At 42.2% G+C, this 18,803-nt stretch overlaps 1 protein-coding gene across 2 annotated transcripts in view; it reads left to right on the forward strand.

The window, feature by feature from the left end:
- The first annotated feature begins 552 nt into the window (after positions 1 to 552).
- The window catches only part of CLPX (caseinolytic mitochondrial matrix peptidase chaperone subunit), a 39,234-nt gene continuing 20,983 nt past the window's right edge, over positions 553 to 18,803 (forward strand). For both annotated transcript variants that reach the window (XM_019533807.1, XM_019533808.1), the window contains exons 1-3: positions 553 to 656; positions 6,936 to 7,096; positions 9,523 to 9,640. In XM_019533807.1, coding sequence (XP_019389352.1) covers positions 587 to 656; positions 6,936 to 7,096; positions 9,523 to 9,640 — 349 coding nt within the window. In that variant the 5' untranslated portion in view covers positions 553 to 586. The remainder of the gene's footprint in view (positions 657 to 6,935; positions 7,097 to 9,522; positions 9,641 to 18,803) is intronic.

Below are 18,803 nucleotides of genomic sequence, written 5' to 3' on the forward strand. Positions count from 1 at the left end.
CGTGGTTGGCGAGGGAAACTCGTACAAAGAAACTAAACGGTGAAGGGAAACGAAATAGGAACTTAATAGTTATTCTCACAACACAAAAACTAGGGGTCGCACAATGAAACTAGTAGGTTGTGCGCTTAAAGCTAACACGAGGAAGTTCTTTTCACCCAGCAGCAAAATGAAGCGCGGGGCTCAGCACGCGGCCCGGGGCTGACTCAGCGCTCTGCCCGCCCGGCCACGTGCAGGCTGCGAGCGCTGAATCACACCTTGCGCCCGCTGTCAGCTCTTTGCCCCGCGCACAAGCGTGACCCTCACATCCTCCCGTCCAGCGGCCCACAACTTCCGGCATGCAGCGGTCCCGGTGGCCCGCCATGCCCTGCGCCTATCTGCTCCCCGCCACGGCGCCTACGCACCCCAGAAGTCCTCGCGCGCCGGGCCAAGCAGCCGGCGGGCGCGGGGGCCCGCGCGGGGCCTGCCGGGAGTTGTAGTTCACCGGGGACTGGAAGTGCCGTTCGTGACGCCACAGAGCGCTGGGCGCGGCGACGGGCGGTGTTTATCGGACGGGCCTAGTGCGGCGGGGCCGCGGCCCGGCGGCGCCATGTCCGGCTGCAACACCTGCGCCGCCGCTGCGCGGCTGCTCGGCTCCTCGCTGCCCATGGCGCACAGAGGTAACCGCCCCGGGGCCGCTCAGCGCCTCCCGCGGGGCCGGCCTCGGCCCCCGCCCAGGGCTGCAGCCCCCTCCGCCATCTTCCCCCGGGTGGGGGGGCATCGTGGGGGGTGTCGCTTTTAACACCTCTGCACTTTATTATTACTATTATGTGCCTCATGGGGGCGTCGGTTTAAAAATCTCTGCACTTCAATATTATTAATGTTAATGAAAAATAGTTGCAAAATTGTTCTTTGCAAGATTCCAGGCACACCCCCTCCCCCCCCCCGTTCAGGCATCAGGAGAGTCCTTTTTTTGAGCATGTGGTTTTTAACTTAAGGGCCTACAACGTGTGTCAGGGCCTGCAGCCGCCTGCGAAATCATCCCTAAACCTTGCGCAGAGAAGCCAACTCCCGCGCTCGTCCCGTTCGGGCCGTTTCTGGTTCTTGCTGCCAGTCCTGCTCCAGCCAAAAGCTTTTCACATTGCACAGTGTTGGTAGGACCCTTAGTCCGGCACTTCCTGTGGTTCGAAGGGCCACTGTCAGGTAGGTCGGGCCTTACAAAATTCAACCGAGTCTGCTGCAACCCGAATGAAACATTAATAAATCAGAATTGGGTTTTGCTCAGGGGTTCAACTCGTCTCCATGGTTGCGTGCTTGTGTCCGCAAATCGCGCTTCCTGTGAAAGTTTTAGAGAAGACTATTTCTTATTTGCCATATCTTAGTGACCGCAGTGGTTATCATGCATCTTTGGTACTTGGGTTTGGCACTTAGTCTTAAATCCAGGAGTGATTTCTCTGTCGTACCAAAGATAGTTTATTTAGTGTGACCACAGGAAGGACCTGGGTGTAATTTTCTGTTCTGCTCTAAGCTCATGGTGACGGCTGCGGCAGTTAGATACCAGAAACTTTGCGGATCAGCGCTTGTCTCTTGGACCTCAGTTACTCATCTACAGAATGATGCCTTTTTCACCATTTCTTTTCTTGCCAAGGTTTCAAGGATATATGCCAAAAAAAAAAAAAAAAAGTAAGTGCTCAGATACTTTGGAATAGCAGTAAGGGTGGTGGTGAAGGTAATCAGTATCTGGAGCGTACTGGATTTTAGGTATCAACTGTGGACCTACAGCAGCAGTCAAACATGGTAATAACTGGGACAGAGATGGGGGTTTTTAATTTTAAACATTTTTTGATATAGCTGAATGCTATAGTCTTGTTTAAAGCGTGTGTGTGTGTGTGAGAGAGAGAGAATTTCTGAATAGTTAGAAAGGAAGATTTCTGAATTTCTCAAAGCCATGGCTGAAATATGGAATGAAAATGTAACTGTATTTGATGGGAGCGTGAAATATTCCTAGTAAAACTGCCTTTTGCAGTTAGTTTTATTTGGGCAGGGGGCTGGACTCGATGATCTCCCGAGGTCCCTTCCAGCCCTGATGTCTATGAAATCTATATGAAATCTATGAAATGTAAATAAATATGCATGTGGTAAAATTCCTATTCTATTGGAATGTGTACTGTAATATTTCTTCAAAAATTTAATTTTAAAATTGCAGCATTGTAAAAAGTCTTCTCCATGTTCATTCGGCTAACTTTTCCTCTTCAGCCTGCTTATATCATCCTGAACCCCTTGTGGGAGAAAAGATGAGCTTAACAGCATGCGCTGAAGGCCAAACAAGCAGGTGTCTCTGCGACCAAGAGGAGAGACCAGAAGGCATTTTACCACCTTGGGCATCTCACTTAATGTGCTGTGTCGACTACATGCCACCTCTTCTGTCGAGTGCAGGTGATGACACTGTTATCTAGAATGTGTCATTGGCTGTGGTATCAAGGCTAAGGCCAAGCAATAGATATCAAAACCCTACAAAATCTTGTAAAGTGATAGCTTTCATGGAATTTAAAGGAAAGTATGTCAAGGCTTCGGAAGCAAAATACTTGGTCTTTTTGGTATTGCTAGTAAGGACCTGATGAAATGGGGAAATCATATGGAGTAAAGCTATTCCAGATGAGTGTCTTATAACTCGCTGAAAAATGGAATAAGCCGAACTGCACAAAAAAAGTTTGTGAGAGAGTACATATAGAAGTGCTGTTGGACTTTAGATTTACACCCTTACACAATAACTGCTTAGAGCACTACTTGAATTTTTAGCTGAAGAGATGCAACCAGCTTGAAAATTCTCTTGTCTCTTATTTTTATAATAATCCCTATAATAATTTTAACTGAAGGAGAAATGCATCTTTTCAGTTTACACTTTGGAGGTGGCAGTATTTCACATACAGATTCCTCATGTACCCTGTGTAGGCAGTCAGGTTTACATTTGTCTCAGAGCATCAGGGTAATAGAAATCTTTAAAAACAGGGAAACTTGATTCTACAACTTGGTGGGGGGACTGGATGTCATGTACAAGTGAAATGAAGGATTTTATTTAATGGAGAGTGACTTTTTTATATTGATTTCCCCCCCGCCCAAGTTCCTCTTAAGTATTCTGTTTTCTGTTCTAAAAAAGCTGTATATCTGATTTGATCAAATATCACTGGTGTTCATTTCACAGTAGAAGATGTCTGCAGAGACTTGCCTTGAAACTACTGTCGTAAACCTTTTGTTTTTTTAAGCACATACATTTATTGGAATTTGTGTGAAAAGACATTTAAATGTAACCATTGAGGATTTTTTTGTTTTGTTTTTTAACCAAGACAAAAAATATTTGCAGGTTGGGCTAGAACAGAATTATAGGATTATTCCTTTAGTGGCAGGATTTGATTTAAAAAGTCAGCTTGAAAATACAATAAAATGAAACAAAATGATTAACAAAAACTAAAAGCCATCATAGAGGTGACTGGAAATCATTTCAGCTCTGCTGCAATCTAATTCCTCTCGCACTATCATCCACTTCCTCTTCGGTCCCTTTTTTTAAAAAGATTTTACTGGCATGAGATTTCTTCCACTTGGTTCTGCCAGCTTCTTCCCTTTCTCCAGTACAGATTTAATGGAATTTAAAATTGAACCCACCAATGAGATGGTAATTCCTATAGGTGCCAAGTTGCAGTTTCTTTCTGAGGTCAGCCAAGGAATCCCTCCAGAATTGTCTATCAGGTATATGAAGCAGCTTGGAAACTCCCAGCTGGTGTGTAATCCAGAGCTTGGGTGTGTCTATCCTTTTTGAATTGTGTCACTTATCAAAATTAAAAATGAATCATTAAGATGCATGCTTACTCTTTGCAAAAAGGTAAGCTTTTTTTTTTTTACATATCATTACCTTCACTATTCTCTCGCTAATAATTTTTCTCAAACATGAACTGCAGAATTCTTGGGGATTGACTTAGAAATGTTTACAAGTCAAAGTTAAGGATTCAGAATCTGCCAAATTAAGACCACTTTACTTCACATGCAAAACACATGCATAATTTCATACAATCAGGAGACATTTCAAAGGCCACATAATTCCCCTTGCAGTCACATTATTTCGTAGTACCATGCTAAAGGTTGGTCCTTTTTTGTATACAGTGAGTTGGTTATGCAATTCAGATAAATTTAGTCCTTAGTACAGCACAGCTTCCAATATCTTAATGTCAGAGGACATGAAATAAATTTGGATCATCTACTTTTTGAATTATTGAGACTTTTTCATCAATGCGATGCACATTTAGAAGGTGGCATACCATATTTGTATAACTGAGTTTTCGATATACAGAGCTGAATTGAAGCACTGTTTGACTTAATGTTGAAAGGTTTGATTAATCAACTATTTTATTTCATTGGTGATTGTTTGGAGCAGTACGGCATCCAGATCAAGAGGAGAGATTCTCTTTTTTTAAATGTCCTCAACAGTTGCTAATGCACTTTCTTTTGGGAAGAATGTTTGTTGAATGTGTGCTTTTAAAAAAATCATTGAATGGCTCCAGGTGAAGCATTAGGTTAACGCATAAAGTTACTACTCTGGTGTTGTGATTTATATTTTGGACATGGGTGTCGAGGACCTGGCCTGGCCTGCTAAGTTTTACCAGCATAGCTATGTCTGTGTAAGGGCATGAAAAGATCACACCTCCTAACTGTTGGCTACAAAGGATCAACTTGCAGGATCATCATAAAATTCCCGCTTATTAGACGGATGCCAAAGTCAGATCATAAACCGTGGGGCTGATCCACTTAAACACGCACACACTCACAGTAGCTAGCTATGAACACTAAGCACCAGTGTCAAGATATACCTATCCTCAAGTGCTGGAGTCTGCCTTCGATGGCCAGTTGAGGCTTCTTTCGGTGTGATGTTGCTTCAGAAGTGGGTTGCCAGCTGGTCCTTTTGGCTGGGGAGGCAGGGTGCTGGTCAGGTCAAAGAGGGCACGATTGGGAGTCATTCTTTGCTGCCTTTTATCTCTTTCTGGCAGACTTTGTTGACTCCCCAATTTTTGGGCTTACCCAATCCAGGGTCATTGACCTTGTGAGACGTCCCCCTTGGTGGTTGCTGGATGGCAGCTGTCAGCCCTAGGGGTCACGTCTGCAGGTACCTGTGGTCTTGGGAGTCTGTTGATAAAGTTAGATTAATTCACTGCTGTGATGAATAGGGCTCTGGGAGCAGTCAAAGGGCGGGGAGGGGGTGGTATTCAGTCCCAAGAGTTGGTCTTCGGTGTTGATTAGTTCAAACCAGGGCTTCTGTACCTTTTAACAGTGAAGTTTCAGGGAGTTCCTGGCTCTGTATTGATCATTTCCTCTCATTAGTCTGTAGTGTCCAACGTGTTAATTGATGCTGGATAACTTGTTATTCTTTGTAGTTACTGTGTTACTCAGCCAACCAAGATTCATTCAGGGATCCACTCATACAGAGAAGCCAGGGTTAGATTCCTGCAGTTGCTAACGTTGTTACATGGTACAACTTTTAAAAAGTACATTTGTTACAAAGTGAAAAAGCTATAAAATGGTGAAATGCCATGGCACATGCAATAAATTGACCAAATACAATGGGGGGGGGCATATAGATGCAGAATACTATTTTATACCCATAAAAGATCTACAAACTATATTACAAATACACCTTATATTCTATTAAAAAAATGAAGAAGAGGGAGGAAGGAAGAAAAGGTAGAAAAGAGAAAGCATCCCTAAAAGGGGGCAAATACAGCAAAAGGGGCTTTTTGCCATATGGAGGGGTTTCACACTGGAGTGGGGGGCAGGCAAAAAAAAAAAAAGGGTTTCTTGCTATATAATCAACATACCTATACTGGCAAAAGTCCTTGCATGGGCACAAGTGTACCAACAGAAGAAGGCTTTTATTGGCAGAGCTTATGCACTCCAGGGGAGGTGGTGTAGCTACGTCAACAGAAAAATCCATCTGTCATCATGTCCTGTGTCTTTGTTGGAGGGCTCTTGTCAACACAGATGGACCTGGCTAGCTGGAGTGACAGGGTCTGTTGTGTAGCTAAGCACTAGCCCTGATGTTAACTGAGTAGTACAGCAAAACTTGTGTTAACCGGCATTTCTACTAACCCGAATTCCGGCCAGCTGAAGGGGGGGCTCACACGTGGTGGCCGCCACCACCACCACCACCCTGCGCTACCGCTGCTCTGTATCCAGCCAAAAACCCCTGCCTCAGGTAACCGGGTTTTTTATATAACTGGCATGCCGCGTTCCCCACTCGTGCTAGCTAACACAGCTTTTACTATACTCCCTGTTGATTGTAATGCCATTGGGAATCTTCACTGCACAGTTCTTGTGCATCCGCCTTTGTGCCTGTATTTTATCAGGCTCTAGTAACTTTTCCCATAGTAATGTGTGCGGGTATATACATACTCAGGATGTTTTTTGCATATTACTTATCCTACAATTCAGATGTCTTTTACACATGAACTTTTTATTGACTTTAACTGTTAAGCTTAATGGAAATCCTGGTGTTTGTCATTGCAAGATCTTGAATTCAATTTGATTTAAGCTTTTATTCTTCTGGCATATAGTTGTTCTGTTTCTACCACAGAAGGAACTCAAGAATGAATCATATTATAAAAAAATTTGAAATACATGTAACCTTTTGATCCCTAAGAGAGTAATCTATTCCTTCAAAGTTCACTTTATTGTCTTGAAGGGGTTGAGGAAGTCAGGAATGGTGTTGTCATCCTACAAATACTAGTACATCTGATTTTTCTTTCTTTAATTTTCCCCAACAGTGGGTGATGAATACAGCAGTAACGAGTATTTTACCTGTGTTCTATTATATCATGAAACAAACTGATCATAGGTAATATGTTGCGTATGTGTGTTCAGCATTTTGAGTGGGAAGCAGAACAATTTGTCCTTTAAAGGATTGGTTTCATTTCCAGGTATTACTTGTGGTCGCAGTCGTCTCCCTGTTTTAGGAAGACTTGGAGCCTTTGAAACGCGTTCTTTAAGAAGAGTTCCCTTTAGATGTTTTTCTGAAACACCAGCATACTTTGCTTCAAAGGACGGTGCAAGCAAGGATGGCTCTGGGGACGGCAATAAGGTATTGGATATTCGCTACCTACTCTTGTATTTTAAGGTGACCTCATCTGAAAGCCTGCGCTCCTTTCTGGGCCGTTTACTTATTGTTGTTCCAAGTCACCTGTCAGATCACTAAAGCTGCAAAAATATTTTCATGTAGTTTCCTGTTGAATGTGTGTGCGTTTTGTTGTTATATTCTTTGTTGGCATGGGTCTTTCACACAGCAGAAAGGAAATTAAGCAGTTTTGAAAATATAGCAAGACATGATTATACAACCACAGCAATATGCTGAAGGCCCAGTCAGGAAGTAGCCCAGGAATTTTTCAACTCATCTTTTTGACAATTGACAGACTTCCCTAACGACAGTTTCCCTCTAAACCAAGTGTTTTATGGTTTTTCCCTAATTTCAACAGGAACATGTTGCAGGTATGTTAATCAGTAATGTTTTTGTGAAAAGATTCGTTTTATTTTTACCATCTGTTTAACTGCTACTTTCATTACATATTTAGTCATATTTAAGAGAAAAACAACAACAAAAACCCCAACAACCCTCCTTTCTTTCTTTTACTAGCAATTAATAAGCAGCATTTTCAAGTGAATGATTACCCAGCGTAAGTTTGCTCTTAACTCCACACACAGAAGTTTGGCAGGTGCTTCAATAAATTGTTGTTAGAGTGGCTTTTGCTAGGTCTAAAAGTCTAACTGGAGGGTATGCACAAATGTCTCACTTGTTCTCTAGAAGCACATATTTCTTTCTCTCTTCCCCATTTCTTTTTTTTTTTGTTTACATTATAAGTAGGCTGACCATATGGAAATCCTGGAAATCCACACTGCAGCCTGGCTGGGAGTCAGAGCACTCCACACCTCTGCTTTTCTGCGACGCCCATTTTTAATTCCCAACAGCTAGCCAGGACAAGCTTCTGAAATCTGGGACTGTCTCAACTTGAGCATAAGGTCACCCTACTAATGAGTCACCTCTCAGAAAAACTGGTGGCAGAGTCCCCTGTACACTATGTAATTATTGGGTAAAAAGCTTTGCTGCTGTCAGAATTGCACCGTCTCACTGTATGGCAGAACTTGTCTTTACACTTGGGGTTTTGCCAGTCTAGCTCCATTAGTTTCAGGGAGCTGTATTTCTGCCCTCCTGTTCAACATAGTTCTGTTGGTGGAACTCTGTAACGTAGCTAAAGATTAGGTTTCTTCCTGTTAGATTGGGAGCGTAGCTGTGTAATTGATATGAGAAATGTATATACGAGTTTGCAGAAAGGCAGAAACACACTTTGAGGTATGACTTGCTCCATTTATTTCAGCAACTGCTAACTTAGGTGTTGGTAATAATATGTTAACATCGATACTGCTTTTACTCCTTAAAACTTTTAAAAGGGAGAGGCATTATCTTCCGTGTTGCTTGTGGAATGTGGTCTGATGGCCCAGCCCAGGGATGGAGGTATAGAAGAGGTGTAGGTTGAACTATTTAGGTCTCTTATGACATGCAGTGGAATTGCAGGGGGCGTGACTGACTGATTCTGTTTTGCTGCCCTAAAAGTACTTAAGTTTACCAAAGGAACTACTGATTTTGAGTGCCCAATATGAAACACTTTGGAAGGGCCTGTTCTGGCGGTCATGTCTAAACTGTAGCCCTCTGCCAATATAACTGTCTTCATGGTGGATTTCTGCTTGCATAGCTCTATTAATTACAGGTCATGCAACGTGATCATCACAGGTATACCAACAAAGTGCCGTTTTACCAGGCTGGCTTATTTTGTTTGGGGTGTGTGAATAAGCTATGTTATTATAAGCTGTATCCACATCTTATCTTGTCTGTATTGCAGCTTTATGCTGGCTGATCTATTTGGCTAGATGTGCAGAAAACTCGCTCTCCATAGCTGACCCTGCTCTCTTGGCAAAAGCTTTGGTGTGGTGTGGGTGCAGCATGGCTGACAGGGATTCAGGGGGGCTGGCCTAGCTTTTGGGCAGAAAAATTCCTGTTGGCAGAGCTACGTTTGGGCCATGAGGCCCAGGCATTCCTGATGGCAGTGTTGCTGCTATTACTAAAGTGACAGAAGCCCTGGTAGTGAGATATATCTTAGGAGTACTTTGTTGGCGCAGCAGATTGCTCCATGTAGATGTAGCACGGCAGAGTGGGTGCTTGATACATTCTGAAGAACTGTCCTTTTTCAGTATATCGCAAGTCAGGGATCCAAATCACTAGTTGCTCTTTGAAAAACAGACCACGTTCTAGTCCTTGTGACATCATTTTTTTAAAGTGTAGACTTTCAAACTTTATTATGGCAGACTTTAGCTGCCTTTTTAAAATCCTGATGGTAGATATTTTAGCCAATTCTTAAATTTACCAACCTTTTTTCATTATGTTAGTGGCATATATAATGTAACAAATCTGTAATTCACAGTCCAGAACTAACGATTGAAATTATATTTTATTGTCAGAAATCTGTCAGTGAGGGAGGCAGCAAGAAATCAGGTTCTGGAAACTCTGGGAAAGGAGGAAACCAGCTGCGCTGCCCAAAGTGTGGTGACCTGTGCACACATGTGGAAACCTTTGTGTGTAAGTCTTAACAAAATGTTGTTGTGTTGATTCATATTGGATGATTCCTATTTCTTTGAAGCAGAAGATAAGTGTTTTAACACAGCAGAGGTAAGAAAGGGCTCAACATAATTATTGGTCCATGTTGAGCACTATAATGGTCCAAACTTTGTTATTGACGCTGAAAACATGTTGGAGTGGTGGGGTCCAGAGGGATCTGAATTTCCCACCATGTCCCTTATACCCTGTCGCGATCCCCAAGGTCAGCTGAGAGCAGCCTCCTACATATACCATTGGTATATCAAGTCCTCTTGGTGAAAACACAGGGAAATTGTTTTTAGCAGTTGCTCCTCAGTTCTTCAACTCCCTCCTTGAGACCTCCCAGAGCCTGAACCTAGGGCATACTCTGGAAGGACTGTAAGACCTCCCTAGTTGGGCATTTACCAGATAAAGCGAGGGCGTGGTGTTTGTTCAGCAGGGTATCTGTTTTTTATCTTGATATTCCTATTCTATTTTCGGTTGTTCTTGATCTCTTGTTTCTGCTATTTTAAGTTCTGTCTTCTTATTGTAAGCTGCTCTGAGCTTTTGCTGGAAAGAGCTGGCATATAAATTGAATAAATAGTGGTAAATACATTTTCTGAGTTCCGACACAGTAAAAGCACAATATTCAACTTACTAAGTAGTACTGGTGAAGTTTCTAAAACCAAACTGTGTCCTTCATTAAGTTGTTTTTGTAAGGCTCAAGGATAAGGTCTCTAGTCTAGCCAGTTCTAATGCTGTTATAAAGGCTGTAAAAAACAAGGTCAACTGACACCCATTGTAAAGAACAACGGGTGGATGTAGTATAGTAGTTGCAGAAACTGGTGAGTGGACTTGCTTGCTGTTTTTGAACAAACTTCCAACAGAAAAGTTGGAGGGATTTACAGTAATCAAGCCTCATTCATGGGCTTAATACACCAGCAACACAAGCAACTTGCCCTGCTGTTATATTAATTTCTCAGGACAGGCAAGAGATCAGCTTGTAAGTGGCCTGACTTTTGGGAGTAGTGAGCTCCCATTCATTCTGATTCTGTGAGTGATTGGTACTTCTGATTTTCTAAGTACAAAACTGGACAAAGCACAGTAAATATGCTATAGCACAGTAAATATGCAGGGCTTTTGTGGAAAGGGTGTTAGTGAAAGTGGTGCAAAATTTCTTAATCTAGTTGACTACCTTCAAGAGACCCAGGAACAAGTAGATGCATGTTCTGAGCATGGCTTCCTTTGCCTGTGTTACCTATTGACTGAGATTTCTGTGCTTTCAGCTAGAATTATTCAAATATGTCTTCCCTCTGCCACTATCTAGTTTTTTCCTATTTTACTGGACTACTTTTGTCTTATAATAGCTCCTGATAATGCCTCTTCACTCCTAGATCACTGTCCTTCTCTGTCCCTTCAAGCAGACTGTTTGCATTTACATGGAGTCTTCTTTCTGCAGTTTAGCACAACTTGTGTCTGCCTCTTTTTCTTAAACCTGAGGAAGGGCACTTGATGCCTGAAAGCTTGTCCAACAGCTCTCCTGACTATACAGTAGGTCCAGAAAATATAGCACAAAAAAATCCTTGCCCCATTCACTAGCAAGCTTTCAAGCTGTTAATTCAGGTACGATTTAGGGAAGGGGTGTCAAACTGATTCAGCCCTCAGGGCCAAGTGGATAGCACAGGAATGGCCTGCAGGCTGGATTGTCCCTCAGACTGGCTCTGTGCACCAGATCCAGCATGTGGGGCTAGCCCAGTGTAGGCATCTTGTGCAGCGTGCTTCTCGGACTGGCCCCACATGAGTACCTTATGCAGCACATGTCCTGGATTGATTTGTTGTAGGTGCTGCATACAGCATGGGGGGCTGATCCAGTGTGCAGCACATGGGGCCACTCCGAGATCCACAGAGTATCGTGGGCCAGTTGATAGGGCTCCATGGGTCGGATCAGGTTCATGGGCTGTATATTTGACATCCCTGATTTAAGGTATCATCAACGTTTTGATGATTCTCTAACATGCAACTAGGAGACTAATTTATGCATTTCAAATAGGGGAGATAGGCTTAACAAATGAATGTAGTTTTGATTTTCAGAAGACCAGATCAAGAGTATTACCTGCTCTGGATTCAACTGATGTTATGAGGCTTTTACAACTAGAAATAATTACTTTGCTTTAACAGGACTACCACTACCTTGCTAGTAGAAGTTTACAGGCACTGATGTGTCAAAGTACAATGTGAGAATATCCATTTTTTTAATTAGTTGAATATTTATAATTTTTTACTCTCCTTGATTTTGGTGTTTAAGTGTCTTTTTTAAAGAGTTTGTTCTCAATTAATTACACAAAAAGCACAACAAGTAAGAGTAGACTCTTTTCATTTTGTTTAGGGATTATTAGGTAGAAGCAGTAGTTGGATTCCTGGTGATTATGAACTTAAAAAAAATGAGCTGTAGCTGCTTTCATTTTCCAAATATTCCTTTGTTCCCTCGTGCTGCATTTTCCTTCTGGGACTTTTCCCTATTTCTTATTCATACCTTTTCCCATTTCTTATTCATATGATCAAATTGAATACATTACTCCCTGATTAAAACTACTTTTAATAGTTAATCACTCTGTTTACAGGGTTTATCTGAATGTAGAGTGGGTGCAAGCAAGCAAACTATGTTCTAAGCCTTTTCTGCTTTGTCAGAATTGTCCTACAGGTTCCAGTTCTGGACATATTAAGTGTTGGTTGTGTTTTGTGAAATAGCCTGTAATTTCACTTGTGTAACAACAACAACAACAAACCTTCAGGGTTTTAATCGCATCATTGGAAACTAAGGAAAACACAGAATTCCTTGGCATTTTGTTTTGCTCTTTAAACACTAAATTACTCCCTGCCCTCCCCCCTTGTGTTGAAAGGATTAGAAGAAATGAAATGCTAACGTACAATTTGAGTTGGAGAACTACTTCATTAGTGAATAGAGGAGTAAAGCGCAGTTGGATGTTGAAATGACATCCTGGCTATCTGCTGAAGGTCATAATGTTCTGTCCCATAAAGCTGCCAACCTTGCACAGTGGTTTGTGATACTTTGCTGTTCCAACCCTCTTTCTTGCTCCTTTGAAGGAATAAAGGGACTTTGCTCTGATTCATTTATGCAGCACTCTGTCCAACCTTATGTCAGGGTGCACAGAGGAGCAAGGAGTCCTGTGTTAAGAACTTTGCTCAGTGAGCTAAAGCTGAAGCCTGATATGTGGAGTCAAACTATATGACTTTAATGCTTTTGGCTGAATGCTACGGATATAAGCACTTTGTAAAATTGGCATTCTTTTTTGCCTTCTTCTTCACCCCATTTTGTCAGTTCTCCCAGCCTCCAAAGCAAGATTTAGTGTGCTTAAACACCCTTAGATTAATGTTTCCCGCCCCTTTTTCCTCTAGGGTTGTCTTCTCCATAACAATTTTTGAGAATGCTTGGAATCACAGAATTGCTGCAAGTGTTTTTGTTTTGCTTTAAAAGTGTGCTGTTGCTTTGTTTCTGCAAATATCTTTTGAAAAGTGCTTTTCTGTTCATTTGACAAGGTCTTCACCTTACAACTGCACACAGTGACTTAACAAATACCTTTGCAATTTGTAGGTTCCAACATGCCATGGCAGTGTGAAACTAAGTCAAGATCCATAGAATCATAGAAAATTAGGGTTGGAAGGGACCCCAGGAGGTCATCTGGTCCAACCCCCTGCTCAAAGCAGGACCAGCTCCAACTAAATCATTGCAGCTGGGGCTTTGTCAAGCCAGGCCTCAAAAGCCTCCAAAGTTGGAGATCCCACTGTCTCTTCGGGTAATCCGTTCCAGTGCTTCACCACGCTCCTAGTGAAAAAGTTTTTTTTTTTCCTAATATCCAACCTAAACTTTGCTTGCTGCAACTTGAGCCCGTTGCTGCTTGTCCTGTCATCTGCCACCACTGAGAACAGTCCAGCTCCATTCTCTTTGGAACCCCCCTGCAGGTAATTAAAGGCTACTATTAAATCCCCCCTCAGTTTTCTTCTCTTCTCCAGACTAAATAAGCCCAGTTCTCTAAGCCTCTTCTCCGAAGCCATACCCTCCAGCCCCCTAACCATTTTCGTTGCCCTCCACTGGACTCTCTCCAACTTGTCTGCAACCTTTCTGTAGTGGCGGGCCCAAAACTAGACACAGTACTCCAGATGTGGCCTCACCAGTGCTGAATAGAGAGAAAGAATCACTTCCCTTAACCTGCTAGCAACACTCCTACCAATGCAGCCCAGGATGCCATTAGCCTTTTTGGCAACAAGGGCATACTGCTGGCTTATATTCAGCTTATTGTCCACTGTCACCCTCAGGTCGTTTTCTGCAGAGCTGCCACTTAGCCAATTGGTCTCAAGTCTGTAGCGCTGCATAGAATTCTTCCATCCTAAGTGCAGCTTGTCCTGATTGAACCTTATGAGATTTCTTTTGGCCCGATTCTCCAATTTGTCTAGATCACTTTGAATCCTAGCCTTACTCTCCAACATATCTACTATTCCCCAGTTTGGTAGCATCTGCAAACTTGCTTAGGGTGCACGCCATCCCATCTTCCAGATCTTTAATGAAAATATTAAGCAAAACCGCCCCAGGACCAGCCTCTGGGGCACTCCATGTGATACTGACTGCCAACTATAGATCTCAAGCCATTCATCACTACTCATTGAGCTGGATGATCTAGCCAGGTTCTTCTCCACCTTACAGTCCATTCATCCAACTCATACTTCCTTAGCTTGCTTGCAAGAATGGTGTGCGAGACCATATCAAAAGGTTTGCTAAAGCCAAGGTGCATCATGCCCACTGCTTTCCCTGCATCTGCAGAGCCAGTCATCTCATCATAGAAGGCAATCAGGTTGGTCAGGTATTACTTGTCTCTGGTGGGTCCATGCTGACTTTTCCTTATCATTTTCTCTTCCTCCAAGTACTTAGAAATGGATTCCTTGAGGATCTGCTTCATGATTTTTTCTAGGGACTGAGGTAGGTCCCCCTCCTTCCTCTTCTTAAAGGGGGGCGATATATTTCCCCTTTTCCAATTGTCTGGGACCTCCCCTGATTGCCCTGAGTTTTCAAAGATAACGGCCAACAGGTCTGCAGTCACATTGGCCAACTCCCTCAGCACCCTTGGGTGCATTACATCTGGCCCCATGGACCTGTACACATCCAACTTTTCTAAATAGTCCCTAACTTGTTCTTTCACCACTGAGTGCTGCTCACCTCCTCCCCCAAATAGTGCTGCCTGGTGCAGTAGTCTGGGAGCTGCCCTTGCCTATGAAGACCAAGGTAAAAAAGGCATCAAGTACTTCAGCCTCTTTCTCCATGCTTTCACTGCTTACACTTCCATCAAAAATGCTTGCAGACCTTCCCATACCAGTGAAGTAGTTTGAAATTGGAGGCAAGTGACAAAGTTGGCTGTACTTGTTATCGTGACATTGTCAGCACTGGAAATTTGTAACGTTTCCTATAGCTATAATTGATCAGAATGTGGGATTTATAATTATTGACAATTGTCTCACTTTGGAATTTGATTTAATTCCAGTTTACCTTTAATCCAAACTTGTCACAGTTTTCCATGAAGCAGAAATTCTCTAAAATTTTGGTTTCAGAAGCACATGGTGTTTCCAAAAGAAGATATGCTCTGAGACCTGGTAGCAGCTTGCTGGAATTGTTACAGTTCTTCTCCGTATCACAGCTGCCTGTCCCCTGCGTAGTTGCTATAAATGTATTATAGGTGTTGCTGTGGTACCACAGACCCTAGGAGGCTGAGAAAAGCTGACTGGTTGAGCCTACAGGAAGGTGGAAAGAGTTCTGGTAGAAACTTGCCTGTGCTTAGTTGCATCGTTTTCAACAAATATTTCCTTTCTGCAAAATGCTTCTCTTTCAAGAAATTAGTATTCTCTGGCAGAGAAATGTCCCATCAGTTTTTAATCAGTTCTGTTTCTACCTCTGTTCTGAGGGATGGAGTTAAAGTGTATGCTTCTGTGAAACGGGTGGTGCAAAATGTTTTGCTTTGTTTGATTGATTGATTTTTTTTTTTAATTATTTTTTTATTTTTATTTTTGACTCCGTGGTTTCAGTCTTTAAGACACTGCGTTCCATTTCACAGTCTGAAGCATTTCCACAGTGGCCTGCATCAGAAGGAATTTTTCCCACAGTTTTCTAATATCTTAGGTCATTTTGTATTTAAAATTGAGCATTGCCTTGGAAACAAAGTGATTTTATTTTCCTTTGTCACAATTTACTGTGCTCAGAGTATGAGGCTTTTTGTCAAAAGATTATAATGTCACCTCTGCCACTGACTTGCTCCAGCCTTGGAGAAAAACATCTTTGTGCTTCTACTTTCCTATTTGCATTGCTGGGAATTGTTCTCTTAAAGCAGGGTTTCCAAACTCACCTGGCTGGATGCGTGGACCATGGGTGTCCTCAGAGTCGTGGCCACTGTGGTGATGGTAGGTCTGGTGATGGCTGGACTGGAGGGAACAATAGTGGGTCCAAGAACTGTGGTCTGGGGACAGCTGCAATGACAAGCCAATGTTGCTTCCAACAGCTATGGGCAATGGGGCTAGAGGGCCCCATATTCTGCAGCAGACTGCGCCCCTCAGCTTCTGGTAGCCCAGGGGACTGGGTACACGGGCTCAATGGGCCATATGTTTGACACCCTTGACTTAAAGGGATCATGGGAGAATTAGATTGTAAAACCATCCTGCATTCTTTCCAACAGAAAGCACCATAAAATAAAAGTAGCTTTATTTTTAATGATTTTTCATTTATTTTCTGTTTCCCTATGTTCAGTCTGCCCCTAGAGAGAGCTGCTGTATGTATTGTGACCCTAGTGCCAAGTATTAGCATCATGTGAGGGAGAACAGCAGGGTGGATTTGATTTAAATCGCATTGATTTAAATCATGATTTAAATCGCATTGATTTAAATCATGATTTAAATCGCATTGATTTAAATCATGATTTAAATCGCATTGATTTAAATCACTGGTCAGGAAGCCTCAATTTAATTAATGTTTTCTACAAAGAGTGCATTTTTTTTGGTTTATATAACCTTTGTTCAAGTCTATGGAAGTAGGTTCAGGATAGCCAGCATATATTCTTCATTTCTCTTTAGCCCAGTGTTGAGAACTTTTGGCTATGACAGTTCCATCTATTTTGTCATGATTTTGTTCACAAGTTATCATCAGATTAAGCCAGTTCTCAAGAATTAGTTTGGTTCCTCCTGTTTGCTTGAGAGCAGCTGCTGCAAAGTGGTTGTTATGGAATATTTTGCAATTTCAACAAAATTCTGCTCAAAATGTTTCTCCTTTGTTTTACTGCCCCTCTCTCCTTGCATTTATCTCCAGACTCCTCCTCCTTGCTCAGATCTACACCACCACCAATCCTCTATTCATTTAACTTCTTGAAACTTTGCACTTTTAGGGAGAGGTAAGGGCTTGATTCTGTGTACACAAACTTGCAGAGAGATAGGAGGGCTGATGGGTGGATAATCAGGTCTGTTATCTCTCATCTCCATATCCTGCTGTTAACAAGGATGTGATCTCTGGAGACACAAATCCAATTTGAGAACTGAAACTAAGCATCACAGAGATGCTTAATGGGTTGCTTAACCTGAGCACTGAGTCCCATTGGATTGACTGGTTTTCTTGAATCTTTACTAATCTATAGAGGGGCCTCTGGGAACCCCATAAGATTGGACCCCTAATATAGTCCATGGCCTGTTGTGACCCATTTATAAAACTTCTAAAACTGTTACATGAATATATTGTCTCAAGTAGTATATAATTAGAAGTTATAATCCCTATTCCATGATGGTATCTTTGAGCTTTAACATATCTTAAATTGAAACTATCATTTTATAGTTTGTATAAGGACTAGCTGTAAGAGCAGCATGATTGCTGCAGCACTGTGTAGCAGCATCCCAACCGCTAGTCTTATTTATCCAACAGTGGAGTTCTTGAATGTGCAAGTGTCATATCAGATTTGCTCCTGCTGACATCTGCTCTGTAAAAGGCATAAATAAATGGGTTTTGTTATTGCTGTTAGCCAGAATTGAACTATGCAGTCTTTATTATTTTTTTTAAAAGCTTTTTAAAACTTCAGAGACTCAACATGGAATTTTTCAAATGGTCACTTGATACAGAGCAATTGTTATCATTTGAAACGGGTCATGCTGCACTTATTGGGTACTGGTCTTTTAACAGGATGTTCCAGTGTTGGAGCAAGAACTGAACAATTAATTTGGATGATGTCTCTGTTCTTTACTGGCATCTCCTGGAGATGTTTTCATCTCGGCCTTTCTGAAAAAGGCAATAGCTTTGTTGCTTCTGGTCCACGCATTTTCATAATGTTTCTTTGTTTGCTGAAGAGCTAGATACTAAAGGCAGCATTCAAGTTTCTTTTTAAGAAACAAATTATTTTCTTAGGTATTTTACTATGACTTCTGAAAAAAGGCCAGAAAACAGGGCAGTTAATTTCTGAAGTGGTAACTGAAAGGTAGCTCTAGACAAGGACAATAAAACTACTCCCTCTCTGCCCCCCCAGTTTCTTGCCTTTTCTTCTAATTGTATAAATGCTTGTGTGATTTACATAGGTTGAAATATTCATACTACTAAGAGCTAAACCCCTTTCACTGTGGACTTGAAGTTGACTAATAATGACACTGAACCAAATTTTATATCCTTTGGTTTTTAGGAAAATCTGTCCTAAGCACTCCTCTTCTACAGCAGTCAGTTTAATTGCGCAAAGAGGAATAAAAACAAGTGGCACTGTCTTACTCTCATGTGGTTCAGGACACCATTTACTGCCTTTCCCTTTACATGGGCTTTGTGATAGTGGATCCACATCATGTGGTTCAGTAGCTCAGGCCTGTCCAACAAGAGCTGCCTACTTGCTGATCCCTTGAGGACCACTGGACTTTTTCAAGCTGCATCTAGGTTCTCTGTAGTCTCACGCTTCATGCTGCTTGGGCATATATGCTGTCGTGGGGGGAACCTGGGAAGATAGCGGTCCTGAACAGGGAGAAACCTGGTTTTTCACCTGTTGTTTCACACGGGTATGGTGTATCCAACGGTCATGGCCAGCGATCTTTACAGCGGTGTGGGTTGTTAGAAGTACCTGGAAAGGGCCACTCCACCTCTCAGTCAGAGGTT

This window comes from Crocodylus porosus, unplaced genomic scaffold (assembly GCF_001723895.1).
Source record: "Crocodylus porosus isolate Cpor-Errol unplaced genomic scaffold, CroPor_comp1, whole genome shotgun sequence".
NCBI classification, from domain to species: Eukaryota; Metazoa; Chordata; order Crocodylia; family Crocodylidae; genus Crocodylus; species Crocodylus porosus.